Genomic DNA, 20,482 nt, shown 5'->3' with positions numbered 1-20,482 from the left:
TCACTTCGAACACACAATGAAGAGAGGAAAAAAAAAGAAAAATGGAGTTGTTTGTTTGTTTGCTCGTTTTGTATTTTGTATAATCTCCTTTATGAGCATATCGTTTTGTTGGTGTTCTGTCTTGTAGGCGTTGTTTGTATTAGTTGTAAATGCATCTTTTTCATCCTTTATTGTTGTTTTGTAGCATTATAGCAAAATGTACGGCAACAAAGGACCTCCGCGGAAGTATAGCACCCCTCGCGGAGTTGACGAAACCTCGAATGCAAAGAAAACGTGCCAAAAGTGTGGTTCTAAAGCGCATTGGACATTTGAGTGCAAAGGCGTAACGCCATCACGTGGGGCCGCGACGACGCGACTCAGTAGAACTCAACAGCTGCGATGGGGCATTAAACAGCAGCGACAGGAGTTTGTGCCGGAACCAACAGAGTGGGAGGCGTATAAAGAGCGTGTGAAGGGCGTGGAGCGGCAGTTGGTCGCAGAAGCCCGCGCGGAGGTTAACCAAAAGAAACAGCGGTTGGAAGACAGGACTGGTGTGAAGAGGGAAAGTGAAGAGCAGAGCGATATGAAGGTCATTATTAAAGAGGAGGACAACACACATAATGCGAAGAAAACGTTTAAAACTGAGGAGTGAATAAACCGGCTGGCGTAATCGCATGTGCGCCAGGAACCGGACCCTCAAATGAAAAAAAAGGAATTGTTTTGGTGCTTTGAATGTTTTTTTTTGTTTTCGTATAGTCGGACACTTTTTATTTGGCATTGTTGTTAGTGTGATTATCATTGGGCATATTTCACTCGTTGCTGCACGCACGTTTCCTGTTATGTCTTCGGTTTTTTTTCCCTATCCTTTTCTATTTTTAAACATGCATACATTTCCCATTAACCTATTTCTCTATTTTGTGAGCAAATGTTTGCTTCCACTTTGTCATCCTTTCTTTTTTCTTTCCTCCCCCTGATGGTCATACTTGTTTATGTCCTTCTGCCTCTCATGCAACGATGAATCTAATTTCGTTGCCGACTGCGTGATCCAAATAGTTGTGGCGATTCCGCTGATTTTTTTAACGAGAATAACAAAACGAAGAAAATATGTCTTTTCGTCACTTCAGCCGCCGTAGCCGCGTGAAGTGGACACGTGCGAGGCGCCGTGTGCTAATTTTCCTTGTTCTTATTTTGATGGTGCCTGTGTGTGTATGTTGTGGCTTACTATATAAAACCCTTGGCTCATCCAGCCGTGTAGGCGAGGCACCCACTCCAATTTCCAAAAAAACTGCAGAAGATTCACAAGTGGCTGCAGTGGATTACATTCTCCCACAAGAGTACGTTGAGGCGCTACGAACGTTTGCGAACAATTTACTCCTGAAGGAAATTGAAGGGGACCCTTGGCAACCATCGGGTAAGTTCACAGACATCATTGCCAAGCCAGGGCTGGGTGTGCCTTTGCCGTACAATCTTGCAACCGTCAATTCATCAAAACGAGGCGAATGGGAGGCGTGCGATAGACGCAACGCAGAGTTTACGGTGGAACGTGATGAACTTTGCAAGGCGTACCTTAGCAATCTGAACAACATGCGCTACATTAAGGCCATGTCGTCAAAGCTGTTGTACGGGCGCACGATAAAGTTTAGGATTACATATGCCCATAATGGAATCAAAGCGCTAGTGAAGGTTTCTCAGGGTAGGTTTTACTTCGAGGCCAGTAGTGAGGTAGCTGCTTTTAGTGTTGATCGCGCCCTGAACTTGTCACGAGTTCCCACAACAGTGTTAGTTGCTCTTCCCGTGGAGCATATGCAAGCCGCTGCCGCAACTTCCCCTCTCCTCTCGCAGTGGGCGTCGAACACTATTTTTGAAGATAAGAACATCAAAGAGGACTTTGTGTCTTGCACAAATTCTTCACGACACCCACCGTTTCGTGCTTCACTTTGCGCCTACGTTTCTGTTCAACTATGGATGCATGATGTCCATCCAGCATTGGAAACTTTTTTGGAGCTGCCGTATAAGTATGACAATGCCTTTGCCAAGAAGTATTTCATTCCAGGAAGTTCATTTTGGCCTCCAAAGAGCGCGAGGTTGCGGGCTATCGGTGAGCTTAATGACCGTTTTATTTTCGACTTCATCATTGGTAATAGTGATCGCGGTATGAATGACCACAACAACTTTGTGTACGGTGGCTGCGGTCGTGAAACCGTTTGTGACCGACCAATGAAGGACAAACGCATCAAGGGACTTGCCAAGTACGCTTTTCTTGATCACGGTAGCGGTTTTTATTCACGTGCGGATCCCAGTAATAATCCCTTCTCTGGGAATGTAGCGAATATTTCCATTTGCCGCTTCAGGCGTGGAACATATGATGCACTGAAGGCGTATGATGAACCGGATTCATTATATCGTACCCTTCCGCTGGTAGCGCATGTGCGGAAGGTGTTACACCCTTTTGTCTTTAACATGTTAGGCCTCACAATTTTTTTTACAATGCAATCGCGGCTAGAGAAGGTTTTGCGTGTTGTGGAGCAATGTCTAAAGAAATATTCACCAGAGGAGGTGTTTAGCCTGCCAGCTTATTGGGAGATTAATATCCCTGAGGAATGGGAGGGATTAGATGAACTGCCGGATTTTGTGGATCCGGACGATGATTAAATGTTTGTTCCCAAAAATGACAGAGGAGTGTTTGAGAGCGTTTCATACGTGATGGGGTTGCTCCTGAGGCGATAATGTGTTTTTGTTGTTGTTATTATTATTATTATTCATTGATCTGGTTATTTACATAGATGCATAGTTATGAAAAACCGCACCGTGGGTACATAAGCAACGTTACTGTTGTTGTTATTGTAACGGTTGGCGTACTATCGTGTCATTATTGTTTTATTTTCTTCTTTTAGTACTTCAAGGTCGTAGCGTCACCAGTGGCGCAACATATCCTCCCCTCTTTTGTTGTTTAGATGCCCTCTGGCTCCCACGTACTTCTATGACCTTCAGTTAACATTTTTTTTGTTTCTTTTACTTATTTTCCTAGTGGAAAGAGGAAAGGAGATAATACAGGTTTCATGAAGCCGCAACGGTACCATTGATATACAAAAGATGTTATAGAAGAGTTTCTTTTTTACTGCACAGCACTTGGAACTGGGTAGTGCACGTATCGTCCGCGTATGTAGAGTTCCACAGTGAAAACAAGTATTTCCATGATCATTGCAATTCGCCCGTTTTTTCTTATTAGTCTTTTTTCTTTCCCTCCATTTCCTTATCAATAGAGGAATGGAAGGAGTAAAAGGGAGAAAAGTCAAACCAAATCTATCGACATAATTTAATATTATTGCCGTTGCTATTGATATTGTTCTACAGTTAACGCCAAACGGAAATAAAGACCATAATAGTAATGATGATAATAACAGTAAAAGTAACAGTAATGATAATATAAGTATTTCACAGTACTTAAGGGGAAGATTTCAAATCCCTCTTACTCTTTTCTTCCTTGCCTTTCCTGTTGCATCATATGGTTAGGCTTGTTTGATATGAACTATTGCGATCTGCGTCTTTGTGTTTGGTGATGGCTGGTTATGCGGATATTAGCCTCGTTGATGATGTTGCAAATGGGGGGGGGGGAATGTGCGTCTTTTGTTTCTTACATGCAACGCATTGGCCAGTTTATTGTGGGGAATTAAACATAGCCGGAGGAGAGTTTGTCATCACATAATTTGTTTTTCTATCGTTCACCTTCATTTTTCCCCTTTTTTTTCATACTTGCACTGTTCACATGGGAACAACGTCGACAGTAAAGGTATAGCGGCAACTAGGGAAGGCGAGCTAAAGTTAGATAGACCGAGGCAGCGTGAGAACAGAGCAGTTAGACATAATCGAGCTAGAAGCACATTAAATGTCTCCTCTAGATTTACTGCAGCAGGCGGAAAGTTCATACTTTGTTCACGCCTCTGAGGTACCGCTGCCTAAAGCTGATGTGCGCGCGGCATTTGAGAACATTGCCACATCAAAGGAAGGTTATGAGGTGCTTTTTACCGTTACCGGCCGCGGTACTGAACCTCATAGCACTGTTGTGTATCTGTGCAGTGGTGCTGCTGCAGCTGAATGGACGCGGGAAACACTCGATGAAGCCTCTGTGGAAGTGTACGCATTACGAAAGCGAGGTCCCGCGTCTGCATTTCAGCCCCGGATGACCCGTCCCGCTCTGGTGCCAAGAAACGGTGTGGTACAGCGGGAACGCAAACTTGTGCCCGTATTGGTGAATGATGACTTTCCGCCTCCAGTAAAGAAGGAAAGGTCACCGGAGCCGAAACCATCTGTGAAGGAGGCGCCCTCTCCACCCCCTCCGACAGAGGAACCGATGAAGCGGTTGGAAGAGGAGAATGTTGTTAAGAATGTGGGGGAAGAAGAAAAGAATAGGATGGATGAGATGGAGAGGGGAAAAAACCCTGCACCGGTTTCTTTGAGTGGGGCGGCAGCGGAAGGCGCTCCGAAGTTAATTCCAAAGGAGTCCGGTGGCAAGAAACAGCAAACGCTTTTGGGTATGCCAGTTGGGGGGGCGAAGCGGGACCGGCTCATTGAAGATAGCAACAAGGCGTCCCCAAAGGCGAAGAAACCCCGCGCCCAATCCAAAAAGGAGGCGAAAGTTGGTGAAGCCACTACAAGTTTAATGAAACTCGCTAAGGCATCCAAGAAGAGCAGCCTTACCGGGTCGTCAAGCGCAGCTGCAGCTGCAAATGGCTGTAATACAGACAATGCCAAATCGTCTCGAGATATTCTTGATGATGAAGAGCAATCCGATGGCAGCAGTCGCGGAAACCGTTCCCCACACCGCGATGAAGGCCTCTTAGATGACCCTGAACCTGTGCTTGAGGTCGCTTTTACACCTGCAGAGAATGATGAGATAATTTTGTGTGACAATGCACCACCGATGATATTCTGCGCCCCCGAACCAACCTCATCTCCTCTAAAGAGGGATCCACATCGGACACAGGCAGCTAATGGCAACGCTGCACTCTCAGCACATCCAAAACTTACGGGGTTCTTTCAACCGGAGGTGATTGCCTTTCAGAAAGAGTATTCACGTGAGCTGGAAACGGACACGGTTTTTGAGGGCGGCGAGTACATTTGCAGCGACAGGGTGGTGTACCGGCACGTAAAGACGGGTGCGGTATTATCTGAAGAGGAATATCATAAGAAAAGCGCTGAGTTGATGCGAACGTGCGTCGCGACTGAGCAAAAATCAACACATGACGCCGGAAGCAAAAACCCCCTTGCGGCAGGCGGTGGGGGCAAAGCTTCTGCAAAAGTGGCGGTGGAGCGAAGGGGGCCGCCAAAAGTTGAGCGCCAGGGCGCTACCCCTCAGAAGAATTTAATGTCTTTTTTCGGTGCAGTAGCACTTAAGCCGAGTGCTGATACCAACCGCTGAGGCGAGAGGGAAGGGATGGTTCCTTCTCCCTTGCAAATATTTCCGCACACTTCATTTTGTTTAGTAGGTAGAATTTCTTTTTTTTGCTTTCCTCTTGGAAAGAGGGGGGGGGGGTAAAGGGAAAAAAGAAAGGCGAACCACACATATTTTTACCTTCGTTTATAGATACATCGATACGAATGGGTGCAAACACACGACATCTCGTGACCTACGATTGTTTGCTTTAACGCATTTGCCTACTTTACGGACGGTGTTTTGCACATAGATGCACTGAGAAGCAATGTCTGCTTTATCTCCTCCATGAAATAAGTATGCTTTCTCACTTGTTTTGCTTTGCTCTTAAGTTGTTTATTTGCTCCTCTTCTTTTGTTCTTTACTTTTTCTTTTATTTCATTCGACTGCAATGGAATGTGCGTGTCCATGTATGTGTGCACGATGCCTATCGGAGAATTCAAATAGTTGGGTTAGGAGTCCCTGTGGAATGCCTGGGTTATGAACAAACAACTGCTTCAGACTCTTCCCCTGGCTAAAGGGAAGGACATACACAACCGTATAGCAAAGTTGGCACTGTATAAGGAATGTATTGCGCTTGCTTCAAGTGTTAGTGATCCACTCGTGCGACAACACACAATTGTAGAGGTTCGGGAAAAGTGGCTACTGAGCCGCGGTGATGGCGGTCAGACATTGCAACTTCAGCTGGCGAGTGCTTTGGACAGAATTGCGTATGGGCGCATGTGCGTATCAAAACAACGACTGCGTCTCATACCAAACGCAAGTGAAAAATATGATTGGGGTGTTGTAAACCCTCTCGAGCACCACGCACAGCGAATACAGCGCCGTGAAGAGAGGGAAAGTCCGGATGCATTTCCCCATGGCGCAGGGCGTCGTGACTTTGTGCCAATGACGAACTGGGGATACGGAAACATGGATCCTGATGCGGTCATGCGCCATAAAGAGTTGACGGACCGTCAGCATTTTATGGGCCCACATTGGCGGAACAAACCCAAACCGGTGCTGTTGGAGGATCTGAGCTTCGAGGAGCAAATGTATGTGCAGTTCCAAGGAAAACCAAAAATGAAAAAGACACCCAAGAAACATTATTAGGGATAATGACGGGATACTCGTGTGCACGAAAACTAATAAATAGCGCTTATGAATATATGTGTTTTTGTGAATGTGCGTATTTTTTGTGAAATTGTAGGGGGGTTTCTCTTATGATTTCTTTATCTCATACTTCGTGTAGAGGATTATTCCTGATGTTCGAACGTTTTATTTTTTTTTATTTTTACGCCCTTTCCAGATGGTATATGCTCTTGATGTTTTTGCTCACCTTCCTATTTTGTGCGTTGGTTTCGCTTGTTTCTGGATGACGCTACTGGCACCATGTGCGTAGACACACACACCTATATATTCGTTTATGTGTTAACGTATTTCTGCCTCTTTTTGCTTCCTTTTCATTTTTCTTCGTCCCATCAATTTGACACACGTTATAAAAGGGAAGGGATGGAGGTGGCTGCAATGAGTCAAGCGAGTTTGTTGAAGGATCGGCTTCTGAATCAAGGGGCCAACCACTTTGTCATATTTACTTCCGTGGGTGAAGTGCTGGAGTGGAGTGGTGACTTCCAAAATGAGGAGAAACGGCTACTTGCCTACACAGTAGCACAACAAGCCTCCACATTACTTAGGCCTGGGGAGGAACTCAAACGCATATCGATGGTGTTCGACAATGTTGCGTACGTCACTACTACGATTGCCGGCCCAAATGAACACTTTGGCATTGTAGTGAAGAGGGCGGTGTCTGATGCTCTGGAGCAAAGCTAGAAGCGACACACTTGACTATTTCTCTTCGCTTCTTTTCTTGTTTGTTCCTTTTTCTTGACTGCCATCTACTAAACGAACAGCTGTTGGTGGTGATTTGAGGTTCCTCCTGAATCAATGGTGCGGACCGAAGTTGTGAGGTTGTTTATTTGTGTGCGGAGGGGGTGGGGTGGGAGCAAAGCGAAGTGTGTTCTACACGTATGTTTGCTTGCGCATTTGCTGACCCATGGCTGAGCATTGTAGAGAGTATCAAATTTTTGGACTTACTCTGCGCATTCACGTTAGTATAAGTTGTCTACGCATTTACATTCCCATCCTCTCCTACTTTTCTTTTTCTGCCTCCTATTGTGTGCGCGTATGCTTGTGCCCTTTGGTTTAGTGCTCGGAGGCGCAACCCCCTCGTGGTATACCTAAGGTATCCGATGAAGAGGTATTTTCTCATTGATGAATCTACTGGGAGGATCATGCGGCTGCTAACTGGGGAAAACATCATCCGTCGTGGAGCAGAAATAGCAGTCAAGGGTGCAAACGTTGTTTGTGTCGGCACCACATGCATCAACGTGAGCCGTACGCACGCCATCATTAAACTATGCGAAAATGGGGAGGCGTGGCTACGCGATTGCGAAAGCACTAACGGAACTTTCCTTCACTCCGACACGGGTGTGAGTGTACGCTTGGAGCCGGGGTTTTTCTACCAGTTGAAGCGCGGTAACCATGTTACTTTTGGTGACTTGAAATTGCGCTTTGAATGGGACGTTATTGCCGTTTGCGGGGGAAGAGTTCCCGTCTACGACTCAAATGCAAACCTAATGGATTCATCACAGGGTTCTGGGATGAATGGGGCCAGCAACGATTTGCTTCGTCTTGAAGGAACCGTGTGCTCATCCATTTGTGCTTCTTGTTCCCTTGCGGGAACGGATGCAACACCTCCGATGCCGGTGACTCTGACCGCCGCATCGGATGAAAAAACTTGCGCTGTTGTTTCTGTGCAATTGGATTGCGGCGTGCTGTGCAAACCTCTTTGCGAACTTGAAAATGTGGTTCCGTATCTTTCGGAGAGTACTGGCGCCGGGAGGAAACGATCCCGCTCCGTTATTAAAAACACCACTGACAGGTTATCTAAGGTTAAGAGCTTGCCTTCCTCAGCTACGGTTAAAAGTGAAACTACCGCAAGAGGTAGCCGCCTAAACCCCAAGAGTAAATCGAAGGGTCGAGTGAAAGTTTGCTTTTCAGGGATGTGTGGAGAAGCGACGCTGGCGGCTAAGTTCCTTGCGAAGAAGCACCGCTGGTCTATTGTGGATAATGTTTGCATGGCAGATCTTCTTATAATCAATCACCCACCCGTACGAACACCCAAATTTATCATTGCCGTTGCCCGCGGCATACCGGTTGTTACGGAGGAATTTTTCGCATGTGGGGATATGCGACAGGTGAGGCAGTTTGCGCCGTCGCTAGTTCACAACAACTGCACCTACGATGCTGGGCGCCTCTTCCAAGTCATTACTTCAAACGTCGGAAAGCCCGCCCTACTGGGGAGGCGTTTCTCTCTGGAAAAAGTTCCACCAGCGTGGCGCCGTACTGCCAGGAATATATTGACCGGCTGTGGAGCGGTTGTTTTCACCAAAGGAACCAAAAGGAAATCTGTAATCTCATTGACGGGAGCAACTCTGACAGCACTGTATGATGACATTTTGCGCGGTAAAGTTCCAGCTTAATTACAATTACAATTGAGCGACGATCTACGTCCCCATTTCGTTCTCTTCGCTCTTTCATTTTACTGTTTTCTTCATATATACCCATCAATCAACAACAGTTACGTTTATATACTTGCACGTTCTGTAACTTTGTTTTTTGAGTCCTCTTTGGTTTTTTTTGTTAAAAAAGAGACCGTACTATCGTTGAATGGGCGTCCGGTTGTTTGCCTGTTCCCGTTTCATTATCCATCTTACTTTCTCTTGCGCTTTGCTTCCATCCTCGTTCTGACTTTTCTGTTGTTAAGTTCGTTTGTGCGCCTTCATTTTATTTATTTGTTTCCTTGTCATTTATTTTATGTGTCTCCTCACTTCTCCTACTTCGAAAGAAATTCGGTATTGTGTAACCCACTAGGCACTGCACACCTGCGCTGTTGTCAATACGTGTGAGAATTGTGTGTGACACAACGCTATGTGTATGAAAATTGTTGCATCAGGACTCGCCTGTGTAACGGTGGTCCTAGCAATGATTTACCTTTCATTATGTTCCTTTCATTTTCGTTTTTTTCCAACCTTTCCTCCCCAAAAATTATCTGTAATACTTTTCTTTCCGTTGCTTTTTTTTTAAAAAAAATTTATTGCCTTTCTTTTATATTGTAATATCTATTAATTCTATATGTATTTATACCACATCTGCTGTGATTTGGTTAGTCCCATGCTGCTGACAGGTTCCCTTTGTGTGTATGTATGAAATTGAAATTACTTTTCATGTTTCCAAGTGAAGTGACATCTTTTTTTTTCTTGCACTTGTGTGGTAGAGGAGTTTGGCTGGTAAAGTGCCCCGCCATCTTTGTATCTGCTTAACCAATGTCGAAACGCAAGCGGTGCGTGGCCGATGTCGTTGGTTATTTGGACTCCTTTATGGCATGCAAGCGGACGGCTGAATCCCCTCCATTAAGCCAATCTTCAGATGGTGAAGCTATGCAACTGTCATTGCGTAGTGATACTTCAAACGAAAATTGTAGTAGCAGCAGCGGCGGCAGCAGACCCGGCCCCGATACCATGCATATCCCTACGGTGAACGAGGCAAGGGTTAGGTTGGTCAAGAGGGCGGATTCGCCGAGGTTGCCGGGGAGCGTGTTTGAAACAGAAATGAACTTCTTTTGCAGGGAAGAGGAAAATATTGCGGATATGTGCGTATACTTGGCTGAGGTCGCCTCATCGTCACGCACACCTGAGGCCCTGATGGCACTTGTCCTCTACTTTATGGAACATGAGCCAGATATGGTAATGCAATCTTTGAAACGAGCTGGACTGCAATCGCAACTGCTCAGCGCTCTCTGCAAATCCTCCGCACGCAGCGTTACAGACAACAAAGAAGGACTTTATATTCGTTTTGTCGGCCACTTGTTAACTCTATGCGACGATGAGGTATTATCCGATGCTAGTTTGGTGAAATTCTTTCTTCTGAGCTCCGAGAAGCGAGCTGAGGAAGCTGCTGCAACACCAGCTGGATCAAAGCACTGGTCGCAGCGGGTACATTGCCCGACGCCACCTAAGCAACGGCGTCAAGATGAATCGGCACTGAAGTCAGCTGTTGACAAGTTTTGCCGCGGGAAATCAGATGATACCGCAACCTCCTTAGCTCTTAAGGCGTTACTCCACATTATTTTTAGGTACAATCAAGCAACCTCGTTTCCAGGGGAAGCTAACCCTTGCCTTGTGTTTGCTGAGCTTGGCGGATTTGAGGTTGTGACACCCATGCTGAACGACGCGGACTGCAAAGATGTGCTTCACTTGCTGGAGGTTGTGACATTATGCGAACGGTTATGCCCATCTTATGATGCGGCTTTGCAAGAGTTGGTTATCCTTTTGATACGTTTGGTGGCGCGTGAGGACACAAAGTGCGAAAATGATGTGCTAACTATTGCTCTGCGGGTTTTGGTTAATGGCACGAGTCTTGTTCCGCATGCACTGCGGGATTCGAATCGTCGGCGTGAGAGGTCACAGCTCGCTGAGTTTTCTACCAAAAGGCTGATGAGTGACAACACTCCCTTGAACGTAGCAGCCTTCATCCTCTGCTCTGCAGTGAACATTGTGAAGTGGGAAGTCGCTTCTAGATGCGACGAGTTTGCCCGATGTTTAGTTAATTGTCCGGATTTTCTCTCTCGGATTGCAGAATTGACTTTGCAGTGTTACAACGCAGAGGAAACGGAGCGGAACGTCGTTTCCGGGTATTACGCGCTACTGCTTGCTGTTCTATCCCTCATCGACACGCCGAAAGTTCAGCTGCGTGTGCCTGTCATAACGGCTGTGGCGCAGGCAACGAAAGGGACAGAAACGGGGAAGGCTGTGGAATCGAAACCGATGAAACTCATTGTAGCCATTCTTCAGGAGTTCCTGCTTTTTCAGAGCACTGCAGGATCCTTGACGAAAAGCGGGTTAGTTTCTATGAGTACCATCATTGAAAGTGTCGTCAAATGTAACGGCATAGAAATATCATCGGATAGTTAGTTGTGTTTATCAGAAATAGCTACATATACATATGTTTCCTTTCCCATAGCTTGGATGCGCTATACTCTATTTACTTATAAAGTTGGCGGAGTGCTGTTGTTGCGGAGGCTTCTTTTGATGGATATATTTAGCGGCCGAGTAATGGAGATGTGAGAACCCCCCCCTTTTCTCATCTATTTTCATTCGTTTTGGCTCTCTTTATTCCTCGTTGACTTTGCTATGTTGGGTGCCTCCTGTGGTATGACCTCTGGACCTCACACTGTCATGACGAATCTCAAATGCTTTCGGAAGTATTCTGCAGTGAATTTTCTTTCACAAAGCTCTGCAGGTGTTTAGTGAATGGGTGATGTGAAGTTCAAGTGGATATCTTCGCGTTCTTACGCTTTCCCCCCTTTTCGACTGCCGATGGTGAAAAAAAAAATCGTCACTTCTGCGAGCCGATCAGCTGCAGAGGCCCGTAACGGTAGGTGGGGATCACGGGGACATGTCATGTGCTAGCGCTCTCTTTAAGAACCGCAGACGATCGTAAAATTCGGTGCTTCAAGAATTCTTTATTTTGATTTTTTTTTTCCATTTCTGAAAATCGTTAATACGATCACCGCTACTGAAACTGTTGCGCTGCGCTCTCTTTTCTTCACTGTTGCTGTTTCTTTATTTATTTTTGTAATTGTAGTGTTTGTGTTATAGTGCGGGTGAAAAGTCCCTTTCGTTGGTGTTGAAGGGGTGTGGCAGCTTTGCAGTTTCTGGAGCAAGTGCTTGCGCTTGCCTGCTTTTATACAACAATATAACAAACTGTATTTTTGCGCACCCATATAGTTCGAGGGAAGGAAGAAGCAAAATAATAATAATAATAATGGTAACGGGGGATATGTCGACAACCGTCACCGGGTTGGATCCGCACAAGATGGCACGGAGAGCCTCACGCTTTGTGTCTTCGGTTAAGGCTTCCACAGGCACTGCCTCTTCGACCGGTCGAACTGAGATGGAACGTTATTTTGAGAATTTTGCGTCGATGGACTCTGCAGAAGGCCTAGAAACTATAGGACCAAAGGGAATTCAACATCTCTGTGAGGATCTTGCTATAAAAAGGGATTCCTTCGAGATGTACACGCTCATTTGGAAGCTTGGGATTACAAGGGGTGGGTGCATTCCACGCTCAGATTGGTTGAACATGGTGTACAACTACAACATTGAGGTCCCGGTGGAACTGAAGAGACGGCTTCGGGAGTGGGTGAAGGACGCAAGAGGTCCTTCTTTTATTGAGTTCTACAGCGAATTATATGATTACATTAGGGGGGATAGTGCGCGCATGATGCTTCCTGAAACTGCAGCGAGGGCGTGGGATGTACTGTTTAGGGGTGACCAGCAGGTTGCACAGTGGATCAGATGGTACACAGGTTTTTACGATTGCGAGGTTACCCGCGACATTTGGCGGCATGTGGCGTTGTTTTTCAATACCGGAGAAAATGCAACCCCATATCGGAAGGAAGATGCATGGCCTACTGCTTTCGATCTTTTTGCTGAGTGGCGGGAGACCTGTGAAACACCATGACATGTTTCCCTCTCTACTTTTTTATTGGACCCTGTTGGGCTGACGTCGCCTAATGTTGCCTGTGCGTGCCTGTATATATATATACATATATATATATGTATGTGCATATCTGATGTCTTTGCTTGCACGCACATGCACCCTAACATTCGTTTGTTTGCTTACCTTCTGCAACTGCTCCTTATCGTTGTCTTCTGTCATACCTCTCTCAGTATATTTCTTTTTCTTTTTTTGTTTTGTTATTAAGAGAAGAGAAAGGAACACTCCGGCAGGTAAGTTATGGCACGGGGAGGAGGCGGTTTTGGAGGCAGCCGGGGCGGTGGCTTTGGCGGTGGTCGGGGAGGTGGTGGTCGAGGTGGCGGCTTCGGCGGTGGCTTTGGCGGTGGACGCGGTGGCGGTGGTCGAGGAGGAGGTGGTGGCGGTGGCCGTTCCATGGAGCCGGACCCACCAGAGCAAATTGTACCCATCGGAACATTGCTCACCGCTTCGGAGGGCGACCTCGTCTACAAAGTGACAGCGAGTGACTCTGTACCACGTTTCAACGCATTTGTTTATGGTGCCAACAAGGCCAAGATTGGTAAGATCGAGGAAATATTGGGCAACACGAGCGATGTAATGTTTTCAGTCAAAACGGTACCGGGCATACAAGCAGAATCCATTAGCGCAGGAGATACGATATATATATCCCCTACACAGATAAGTCCTCTGCGTATGTTCACTGATCCACCGAAGCCACGCGGCCGCGGCGGGCGGGGTGGCGGTCGTGGCGGAAGGGGCGGTGATCGCGGTGGACGCGGAAGCTTCGGTCGCGGTGGTCGCGGGAGTTTTGGAGGAGGAGGTGGTGGTGGTGGTGGTGGTGGCCGGGGTGGTTTCGGCAGAGGAGGAGACGGAGGCGGCTACAGAAACTTTGGTGGCGGTGGTGGCGGTCGCGGCGGCCGCGGCGGATTTGGTGGCCGCGGGCGTGGTTTTTGATGCAGTTGGAGCTGATGGGTGTCTTTTAACCTATTTGCGCCACCCATGATCGGTAGTAACTTCGGCTAACGACGCGCAAGTAAACGGAGAGGAAAGGGTGTAACACAAGAAGAAAAGGAAAATGAAGGAAACGAAGAGACATAAAAGGGAACGAGAAAAGCCGCTTAATGTTAAACGGCGAGTGAGAATCTGTTCTAATAAGTTTCACCGTAAAACACGAGAAAGGAATTTATTTCCTTTGTTACGTTTTTTGTTGGTTCTTGCTGTTTCGGTTGTGTCCCATTCATTGTTGTTTCATGGTTTGCACTTATTTTCCCACTTTCTGTATCTCTCATTCAAGAACGCATCCCTCAACAAGAACAATGTGAAACATAACATTTAATTTATTTCTTCTTGGTTGTGTTTGGATCCGTTTCCCTCCTCCAGTAACGCTAGCTGTCGAGGGATTATCACTGTGGCATTCCGAGTCGCTTCTAAAAAAACTGATTTTCTCACTACTTGATTTCACTTGGACAGTTGATGCTTCATATCCTCGTAGCTGTGAGATGCCATTCATATTTGATGTTCGTCCACCCCCACCTCCTGAATGAACACCGCATTGTTTCTGGGGTTATTTTCCGCATATTCGAGGTTTCGTGAGGGATTGAAACAATGCGGACCTCCATTGATAGCTTCCGAGTTGCTTACAGGCTGATGGTTACGAGCATCACTACAACACCACGAAACTCCCATAAAACGACGAGAACCGTAGGGCTTTGCTTGTCATTTTCGATCTCTACTGACATGCCGCCGTTGATAGTGCTGTATCTCTTTTTTCTATTTGCTGGTGTGCTGTCTTGGATGTGGGGAACAATAATAAAAAATTTGGGCTCTTCGTCACAAAAGGTGCCGGTGGTGCTGTTTACCACCATGCGTTGTCAGTGGTGTATGCTTGTCCGTGCCTTCCTTTTTCTCTCTAAAAGGAAAAAAATTTAACTTGTCTCCAACTAAGGTAGTTGATGCTCTTTATTATTTATTTTTTGAAGTTCCGCGTTCATGTGTGGGATTGCGCTGCCTGTGCCCTTATTTTTCACAAGTAGAAGTGGGCTTCTCAATTCGGAGTTGTATATGGATCCCTTTGCTCCACCTTTTATTTATTTAATTTATTCTGTTTGCTTTATTATTTTAACTAGCCGTTGATGTTCCAATTTAGCACTTAAAATACGCTCCAATACCATGCACTACGGCGAATATCATTGAGTGGGTGCCGCACTAATTCCACTTCACTTTAACCACTTTCATTTTTTTCTTTTCTTTTCCCTCAGTTGTTTTTGGCTCTTCGTCGGTTCCCCAATGGAAGACCCCGTGCGCTGCGAATGTCAGAAACACACGCAAGACGATGGCTACAGTCAGGGGGAATTGTTGCCGTTGACGGCGTTTAGACAAGTGGAGAAGCGCTACAAACTTTACCGTTACGACCGCCGGACATCACGGCGCTTACAAGTTCCTGAAACGGACTTTAGCGATGTTGTTGATTTTCGCAATCTTGAGGCGAACACAGCAGCAAACCTGGCGTGTATTTCCACCAGGGAGTGCCATGAGGATGACCGGCTCGTGAAGTGTTGCACATTTGCCGGCGTCCCCGGAATGGAGGTGTTCCCGAATTTTCTCACGGATGCGGAGCAGCAGGAATTTTGCCGCGCTGCCTTACTGGAATACGGCGATTCTCGGCGGCACCCCAATCACCTCTCGACCCATGCGAGCGAGCCAAGGGAAACAACACGTTATGAACCACCAATGCGTTGGGCGACGGTGGGGTTTAGTTATCAATGGTCATCTAAATCATACTGCAAGGAGAAGTATTCGCATTTTCCCCGGCGGCTTCGAAAATGTGTTGAACGAATTGCCCGCCTTTGTAACGTTTCACAGCCTTACGAGCCACAAACTTCGATTGTCAACTACTTCCCGGTAGGGGCTATGATGATGGCTCACCAGGATGTGAGTGAAGAAGTGCTGCAACAGCCGCTCATTAGTATTTCTCTGGGATGCTCATGTGTTTTTCTCATGGGGACCGAGTCTCGTGACGATACGCCGTGTGCCTTTTGGCTCCGTAGTGGCGATGTTATTGTCGTAAGCGGTGCCTCCCGAACAGCTTACCACGGCGTACCACGCATTATGGACGATTGTCCGCAGTACTTGTGCCCACAGAATGAAACGGAGGAGGAAGAAGGAGAATTTTACTGGAGGGAGCAGATGCGTCATTTGCGTGTCAATATTAACGTAAGACAGGTGTACCCTGACAGGTGTGAGTTCCTTAACGAATGATATTTACGTTCAGGTGTGTGCAGAGTCATATATGTGCCGGTTTGTCGTTTGGTCTTGCCGTTAAATGTATCAGAAGCCGACGTGCCGCACTTCGGTGACTCCTTTCGGTCGAGTTCCAAAACTTTTGCAAGTTGTGAGATTTGTGAGGGATGAAGTATAAGCACTTTGACCGTGGCGTTCCTCATTAAAACCACCATTTCCATTGATTTGGTTTTACACCGCTACCCTAATGGCGTTCGGTTTTAATTTCTTACCTTCACACTCCCTCCGCCTTTTTGTTTCAAAACAAAAATATATATTTTTAAAAAATACGCTTTCGATTTTGCACTGAAGATTAGCATTGAACCAAATATTGTAGTAATGCTGACGAGATTTGATGTTCGCTCCAGTCGTGTGAAAGGGATAAGTTTCCACAAAACGCGGCCGTGGGTGCTTTGCGGACTGCACAACGGAACCGTGCAAATTTGGGACTACCGCGTGAACACGAGCGTTGATAAGTATGATGAACATAGCGGTGCGGTACGTGGTGTAGACTTTCATGATACGCAACCTCTATTTGTTTCTGGAGGTGATGACTACTTGGTGAAGGTTTGGAACTACAAGGCGCGCCGTTCCCTCTTTACTTTAAAGGGGCATATGGACTATGTTCGATCAACTTTTTTCCACCATGAGCAGCCATGGATTGTTTCCTCCTCCGACGATTTCACCGTCCGCATTTGGAATTGGCAGAACCGAAGCAGTTTGGCTTGTCTTCCTGGGCATACGCACTACGTTATGTGTGCTCGATTTCACCCTCGGGATGACATTGTGGTATCAGCGAGTCTTGACAGGACAATTCGAGTGTGGGACATCTCCAGTTTGCGGGTCCGAAAGCAACAGCCGGGAATTGCTCAAGATCTGCTCGGAACCAGTGATGTGGGTCTTAAATATTCATTAGAGGGCCACGATAAAGGCGTTAACTGGGTTTGCTTTCATCCCACTCAGCCACTTATTGCATCGGCCTCAGACGACCGCACCGTCCGCGTCTGGAGAATTGGTAGTACCACCTGCACTGAGGAGGTACAACTGCGGGGGCACACCAACAATGTAAGTTGCGTTGTGTACACTAAGGATTATCTCGTGTCAAACGGTGAGGATCGAACAATCCGTGTTTGGGACGTGAAAACACGTTGCTCAGTCATGCTTTTTCGCCGCGAGTCTGACCGATACTGGATGCTAGCGGCGTTACTAGAAAAGAACCTTCTTGCTGCTGGTCACGACTCCGGTGTGCACGTATTTAAGCTTTTCCGCGAACGTCCTGCGTCGACTATGAATGGTAACGTGCTACACTACGTCCACGGGAACGTGCTCCATTCATATAACATGGAGTCAAAGACAGAATCCAAGTTCAGTCTCTCACGAAACTTACACCCACCTCTCACCCTTTCTTGCAACCCAGTGGATAACATGGCTGTTGTTTTTTACGACAAGGATGGTGGGTGTGCATCAACCTTGACAATTCCCAAACCAGGCTGTACAGTCGATGCAGATGTGAAGAAGCGCCTCGGTATTCTTGCCGCTTTGTTTTATGCCCCTAATAAATGCGCGTTCCTCGACAAGAATAAAAATATAATTCTGTGTAATGCACACGGCGATGGTGAAAAAGTGATTAAGCACGAAAAAAATTTAAAGGCCCTCTTTCCAGGGCCTGCAGGATATATTTTACGTCAGACCGAGGAGGGTATGGAGTTGTTTCACGTGGCTCAGCAGAGTGTGGCCGCAGAGGTTCCAATAACGGAGACTAAATATGTTGTATGGGACAAAGACTTTACGAAGGTGGCGTTTTTGGGTATTACCACCGTTCACGTCATGACAAGGCGCTTGAGGAGCATTACCTTTTTTTCGGAACCATCAATAAGGATTAAGAGCGCGGCATTTGATGAGCAAAGAAATATCCTTTATTACACTACGAGTGACCACCTCAAGTATTGTAACTTGCGCAACGGGGAGTGCGGTATCATTCAGTGTCTCCCTTCCCCGATTTATCTTGTTCGTGCGAGTGGTGATACGGTCTGGGCGCTTTCCCGCAATGGAAAAGTTGTTGTAATGGAGCTGAACAATCCGGAACTTAATTTTAAACTAAAGTTGCAGCAGCAGGCCTACAGGGATGTTATTAAAATTATACGCCAAAAACAACTCAGGGGACAGGCGCTTGTTGGTTACCTACACAAACATGGCCACGACGAGGTTGCGCTGTATCTCGTCTCAGACCCCTTAACTAGGTTCAACTTAGCGGTAGAGTGCGGCGCCATGGATGTCGCAAAGACAGCAGCACTGGAACTAAACCAACCCGCATTGTGGAGAAGGCTTGCAGAGGCGGCAACCTCATATGGGGATATTCATCTTGCACTCTTGGCTCACACAAAGACAGGAAACTTTCATGGTGCAAGTTTCTTGTCTCTCATAACTGGAAACATGTCTGCTTTAGATCACATGGTTAACACGGTAAGGGATGAGAACTTCGGTCTTCACTACGGTATGTATCTCGACGATGCTCATCAGCGCATTAAAACATTGACTAATACTGGACAACTTCCGCTGGCGTACGTGGCCGCCAAATCAGCTGGGTTGGATGAATTAGCAGCTTCGCTCCTCGAAAAAATGGATCCTGATGTTGCAGAACGTATGCGGCAGACAGAGGTCAAAGTACGGTTAGAGGCGCCGACAGTAACACCAGTTACCGACAATTGGCCTATGTTGCAGGTGGAGGAATCTGTTTTCTCCAGGTTTCTGAGGGAACCCAACTTGCTGAGTGGTGCCGGTGTTGGGATTGAGGAAGAGGAATATGCTGAAGCCGGTGCAGGGTGGGATGATGTTGATGGGCTTCCTAACAGTGATGACGGAAGTGGCGGTTTGGATGGGGTTGAGGGCAGTGAAGCTGCAGAAGGTGACGGTTGGGGTGACGATCTCGAAATTGAGATTCCTGCAGAACAGACTGCGGGCGGAGTCGAAGGTGCGCCTTACGTTGTCCCTACCGAACGCCCACCGCTAACGCAGCATTGGGTTGAAACCTCTTCATTTCCGGCATTTCACGTCGCCGCTGGTTCTTTTTCAACGGCACTTGGTTTATTGCGTCGCCAAATTGGACTAGGGGATCCTGCTCCTCTCAAAACTCATATGTTGGATCTGTGGGCCACAGTCAATGCGTCGCGGCCCAGTTGGCTTATTCCGTCCGCTATGTTCCCTCTGACAACATATCCTTCTGAGGAGCAGCGTGGGGCGGCGTCTCACTCTCCGTTGTTGCCAGATTATATTCCTCAGCTCACTGAACGGTTGCGTTCCGGTTATTCTGCGTTTGTTGGAGGACACTTCGCGGATGCCCAACTCCATTTTGTTACCGCATTGCATCAAGCTGTGTTTACCACCTGCAGGGGTGAGAAGCAATTTACTGCTCTTCGAGAGATTGTTACTACCGCCTCCGAGTATGCGCGTGCTCTTAATGTACAGCTACACTGTCGTAGTACTGATGGTGCTTCGAAACTTTCACTAGAGTTGTCACTCTACTTTACACATTTCAAACTTCAGCGGAATCATCTTGCTCTGGCACTTGGTCAAGCTATGAGTAAAGCCTACAAGTTGAAGAATTTGAAGATAGCAGCTTCGGTTGCGAGGAGGCTTTTGGATCAGGATCCACCGAAGCAAAAGGCAGCACAGGCTTCAGCAATTGTTGCTGAAGCTGAGAGAAATCCAACAGATGCTGAACCTGTGGACTATGACGAGCGCAATCCATTTGTGCTTTGTTCTGTTTCTCATAGGCCAATGTACAAGGGAACAGTTGATCCCATTCGATGTGGTTACTGCTTTTCCCCTGCTATGCCTAAACATAAGGGCGAAATATGTCCCGTCTGTCGTATAGCGTTTCTTGGTGCGGACTGCTCTGGACTTGCAAATCGTACGTGAGGGTTTTCTTTTTTTTTTTTTCTTCCATTGTAAAAGCAAAAAAATAATAATAATAATAAATGAATTTGTTAGAGGGTCGCTTTTGTGGAGTGATGGATGAAACGAGATGAGTTGAAAGGTGTGTGTTTCCGTTTGCATGCCGTGTGTCGAGGGAAGGAGGAGGTTTTGAGGAAAACTGAGTTGAAGAGAAAAAGTAATGGTAAAATAGCAACTTACGAATACATATATATATATATATATATATATATATCTTTATATACAAACAGTCAAGCAAGAAAAAAAAAAATAGGACCCTTA

General features: G+C 46.6%; 12 protein-coding genes across 12 annotated transcripts; all 12 read left to right on the top strand.

The window, feature by feature from the left end:
* Positions 1-196: 196 nt before the first annotated feature.
* Positions 197-631, top strand: TbgDal_IV300 (hypothetical protein, conserved; the record flags this gene model as incomplete). Its single annotated transcript, XM_011774313.1, has 1 exon — positions 197-631. One exon carries the CDS (start codon positions 197-199, stop codon positions 629-631), a length of 435 nt encoding a protein of 144 aa, XP_011772615.1.
* Positions 632-1,083: 452 nt separating this feature from the next.
* TbgDal_IV290 (hypothetical protein, conserved) lies at positions 1,084-2,631 on the top strand (the record flags this gene model as incomplete). Its single annotated transcript, XM_011774312.1, has 1 exon — positions 1,084-2,631. The coding sequence occupies one exon, from the start codon at positions 1,084-1,086 to the stop codon at positions 2,629-2,631; it is 1,548 nt and encodes a 515-aa protein (XP_011772614.1).
* Positions 2,632-3,865: 1,234 nt separating this feature from the next.
* On the top strand, positions 3,866-5,398 carry TbgDal_IV280 (hypothetical protein, conserved; the record flags this gene model as incomplete). The annotated part of the gene is made up of 1 exon (XM_011774311.1): positions 3,866-5,398. The coding sequence occupies one exon, from the start codon at positions 3,866-3,868 to the stop codon at positions 5,396-5,398; it is 1,533 nt and encodes a 510-aa protein (XP_011772613.1).
* Positions 5,399-5,890: 492 nt separating this feature from the next.
* Positions 5,891-6,502, top strand: TbgDal_IV270 (hypothetical protein, conserved; the record flags this gene model as incomplete). The annotated part of the gene is made up of 1 exon (XM_011774310.1): positions 5,891-6,502. The coding sequence occupies one exon, from the start codon at positions 5,891-5,893 to the stop codon at positions 6,500-6,502; it is 612 nt and encodes a 203-aa protein (XP_011772612.1).
* Positions 6,503-6,781: 279 nt separating this feature from the next.
* TbgDal_IV260 (hypothetical protein, conserved) lies at positions 6,782-7,219 on the top strand (the record flags this gene model as incomplete). The annotated part of the gene is made up of 1 exon (XM_011774309.1): positions 6,782-7,219. The coding sequence occupies one exon, from the start codon at positions 6,782-6,784 to the stop codon at positions 7,217-7,219; it is 438 nt and encodes a 145-aa protein (XP_011772611.1).
* A 419-nt stretch (positions 7,220-7,638) lies between these two features.
* Positions 7,639-8,931, top strand: TbgDal_IV250 (hypothetical protein, conserved; the record flags this gene model as incomplete). Its single annotated transcript, XM_011774308.1, has 1 exon — positions 7,639-8,931. The coding sequence occupies one exon, from the start codon at positions 7,639-7,641 to the stop codon at positions 8,929-8,931; it is 1,293 nt and encodes a 430-aa protein (XP_011772610.1).
* Positions 8,932-9,774: 843 nt separating this feature from the next.
* TbgDal_IV240 (hypothetical protein, conserved) lies at positions 9,775-11,421 on the top strand (the record flags this gene model as incomplete). The annotated part of the gene is made up of 1 exon (XM_011774307.1): positions 9,775-11,421. The coding sequence occupies one exon, from the start codon at positions 9,775-9,777 to the stop codon at positions 11,419-11,421; it is 1,647 nt and encodes a 548-aa protein (XP_011772609.1).
* An 853-nt stretch (positions 11,422-12,274) lies between these two features.
* Positions 12,275-12,973, top strand: TbgDal_IV230 (hypothetical protein, conserved; the record flags this gene model as incomplete). Its single annotated transcript, XM_011774306.1, has 1 exon — positions 12,275-12,973. The coding sequence occupies one exon, from the start codon at positions 12,275-12,277 to the stop codon at positions 12,971-12,973; it is 699 nt and encodes a 232-aa protein (XP_011772608.1).
* Positions 12,974-13,249: 276 nt separating this feature from the next.
* TbgDal_IV220 (snoRNP protein GAR1, putative) lies at positions 13,250-13,942 on the top strand (the record flags this gene model as incomplete). The annotated part of the gene is made up of 1 exon (XM_011774305.1): positions 13,250-13,942. One exon carries the CDS (start codon positions 13,250-13,252, stop codon positions 13,940-13,942), a length of 693 nt encoding a protein of 230 aa, XP_011772607.1.
* A 651-nt stretch (positions 13,943-14,593) lies between these two features.
* TbgDal_IV210 (T. brucei spp.-specific protein) lies at positions 14,594-14,917 on the top strand (the record flags this gene model as incomplete). Its single annotated transcript, XM_011774304.1, has 1 exon — positions 14,594-14,917. One exon carries the CDS (start codon positions 14,594-14,596, stop codon positions 14,915-14,917), a length of 324 nt encoding a protein of 107 aa, XP_011772606.1.
* A 357-nt stretch (positions 14,918-15,274) lies between these two features.
* On the top strand, positions 15,275-16,246 carry TbgDal_IV200 (Alkylated DNA repair protein (alkB homolog),putative; the record flags this gene model as incomplete). Its single annotated transcript, XM_011774303.1, has 1 exon — positions 15,275-16,246. The coding sequence occupies one exon, from the start codon at positions 15,275-15,277 to the stop codon at positions 16,244-16,246; it is 972 nt and encodes a 323-aa protein (XP_011772605.1).
* A 360-nt stretch (positions 16,247-16,606) lies between these two features.
* Positions 16,607-20,185, top strand: TbgDal_IV190 (coatomer alpha subunit, putative; the record flags this gene model as incomplete). Its single annotated transcript, XM_011774302.1, has 1 exon — positions 16,607-20,185. One exon carries the CDS (start codon positions 16,607-16,609, stop codon positions 20,183-20,185), a length of 3,579 nt encoding a protein of 1,192 aa, XP_011772604.1.
* Between the last annotated feature and the right edge of the window lie 297 nt (positions 20,186-20,482).

Source organism: Trypanosoma brucei, chromosome 4, assembly GCF_000210295.1.
Source record: "Trypanosoma brucei gambiense DAL972 chromosome 4, complete sequence".
Classification (NCBI taxonomy): Eukaryota; Euglenozoa; class Kinetoplastea; order Trypanosomatida; family Trypanosomatidae; genus Trypanosoma; species Trypanosoma brucei.
The sequence above is the reverse complement of the archived record's forward strand: the minus strand, read 5'-3'. Positions and strand labels throughout refer to the sequence as shown.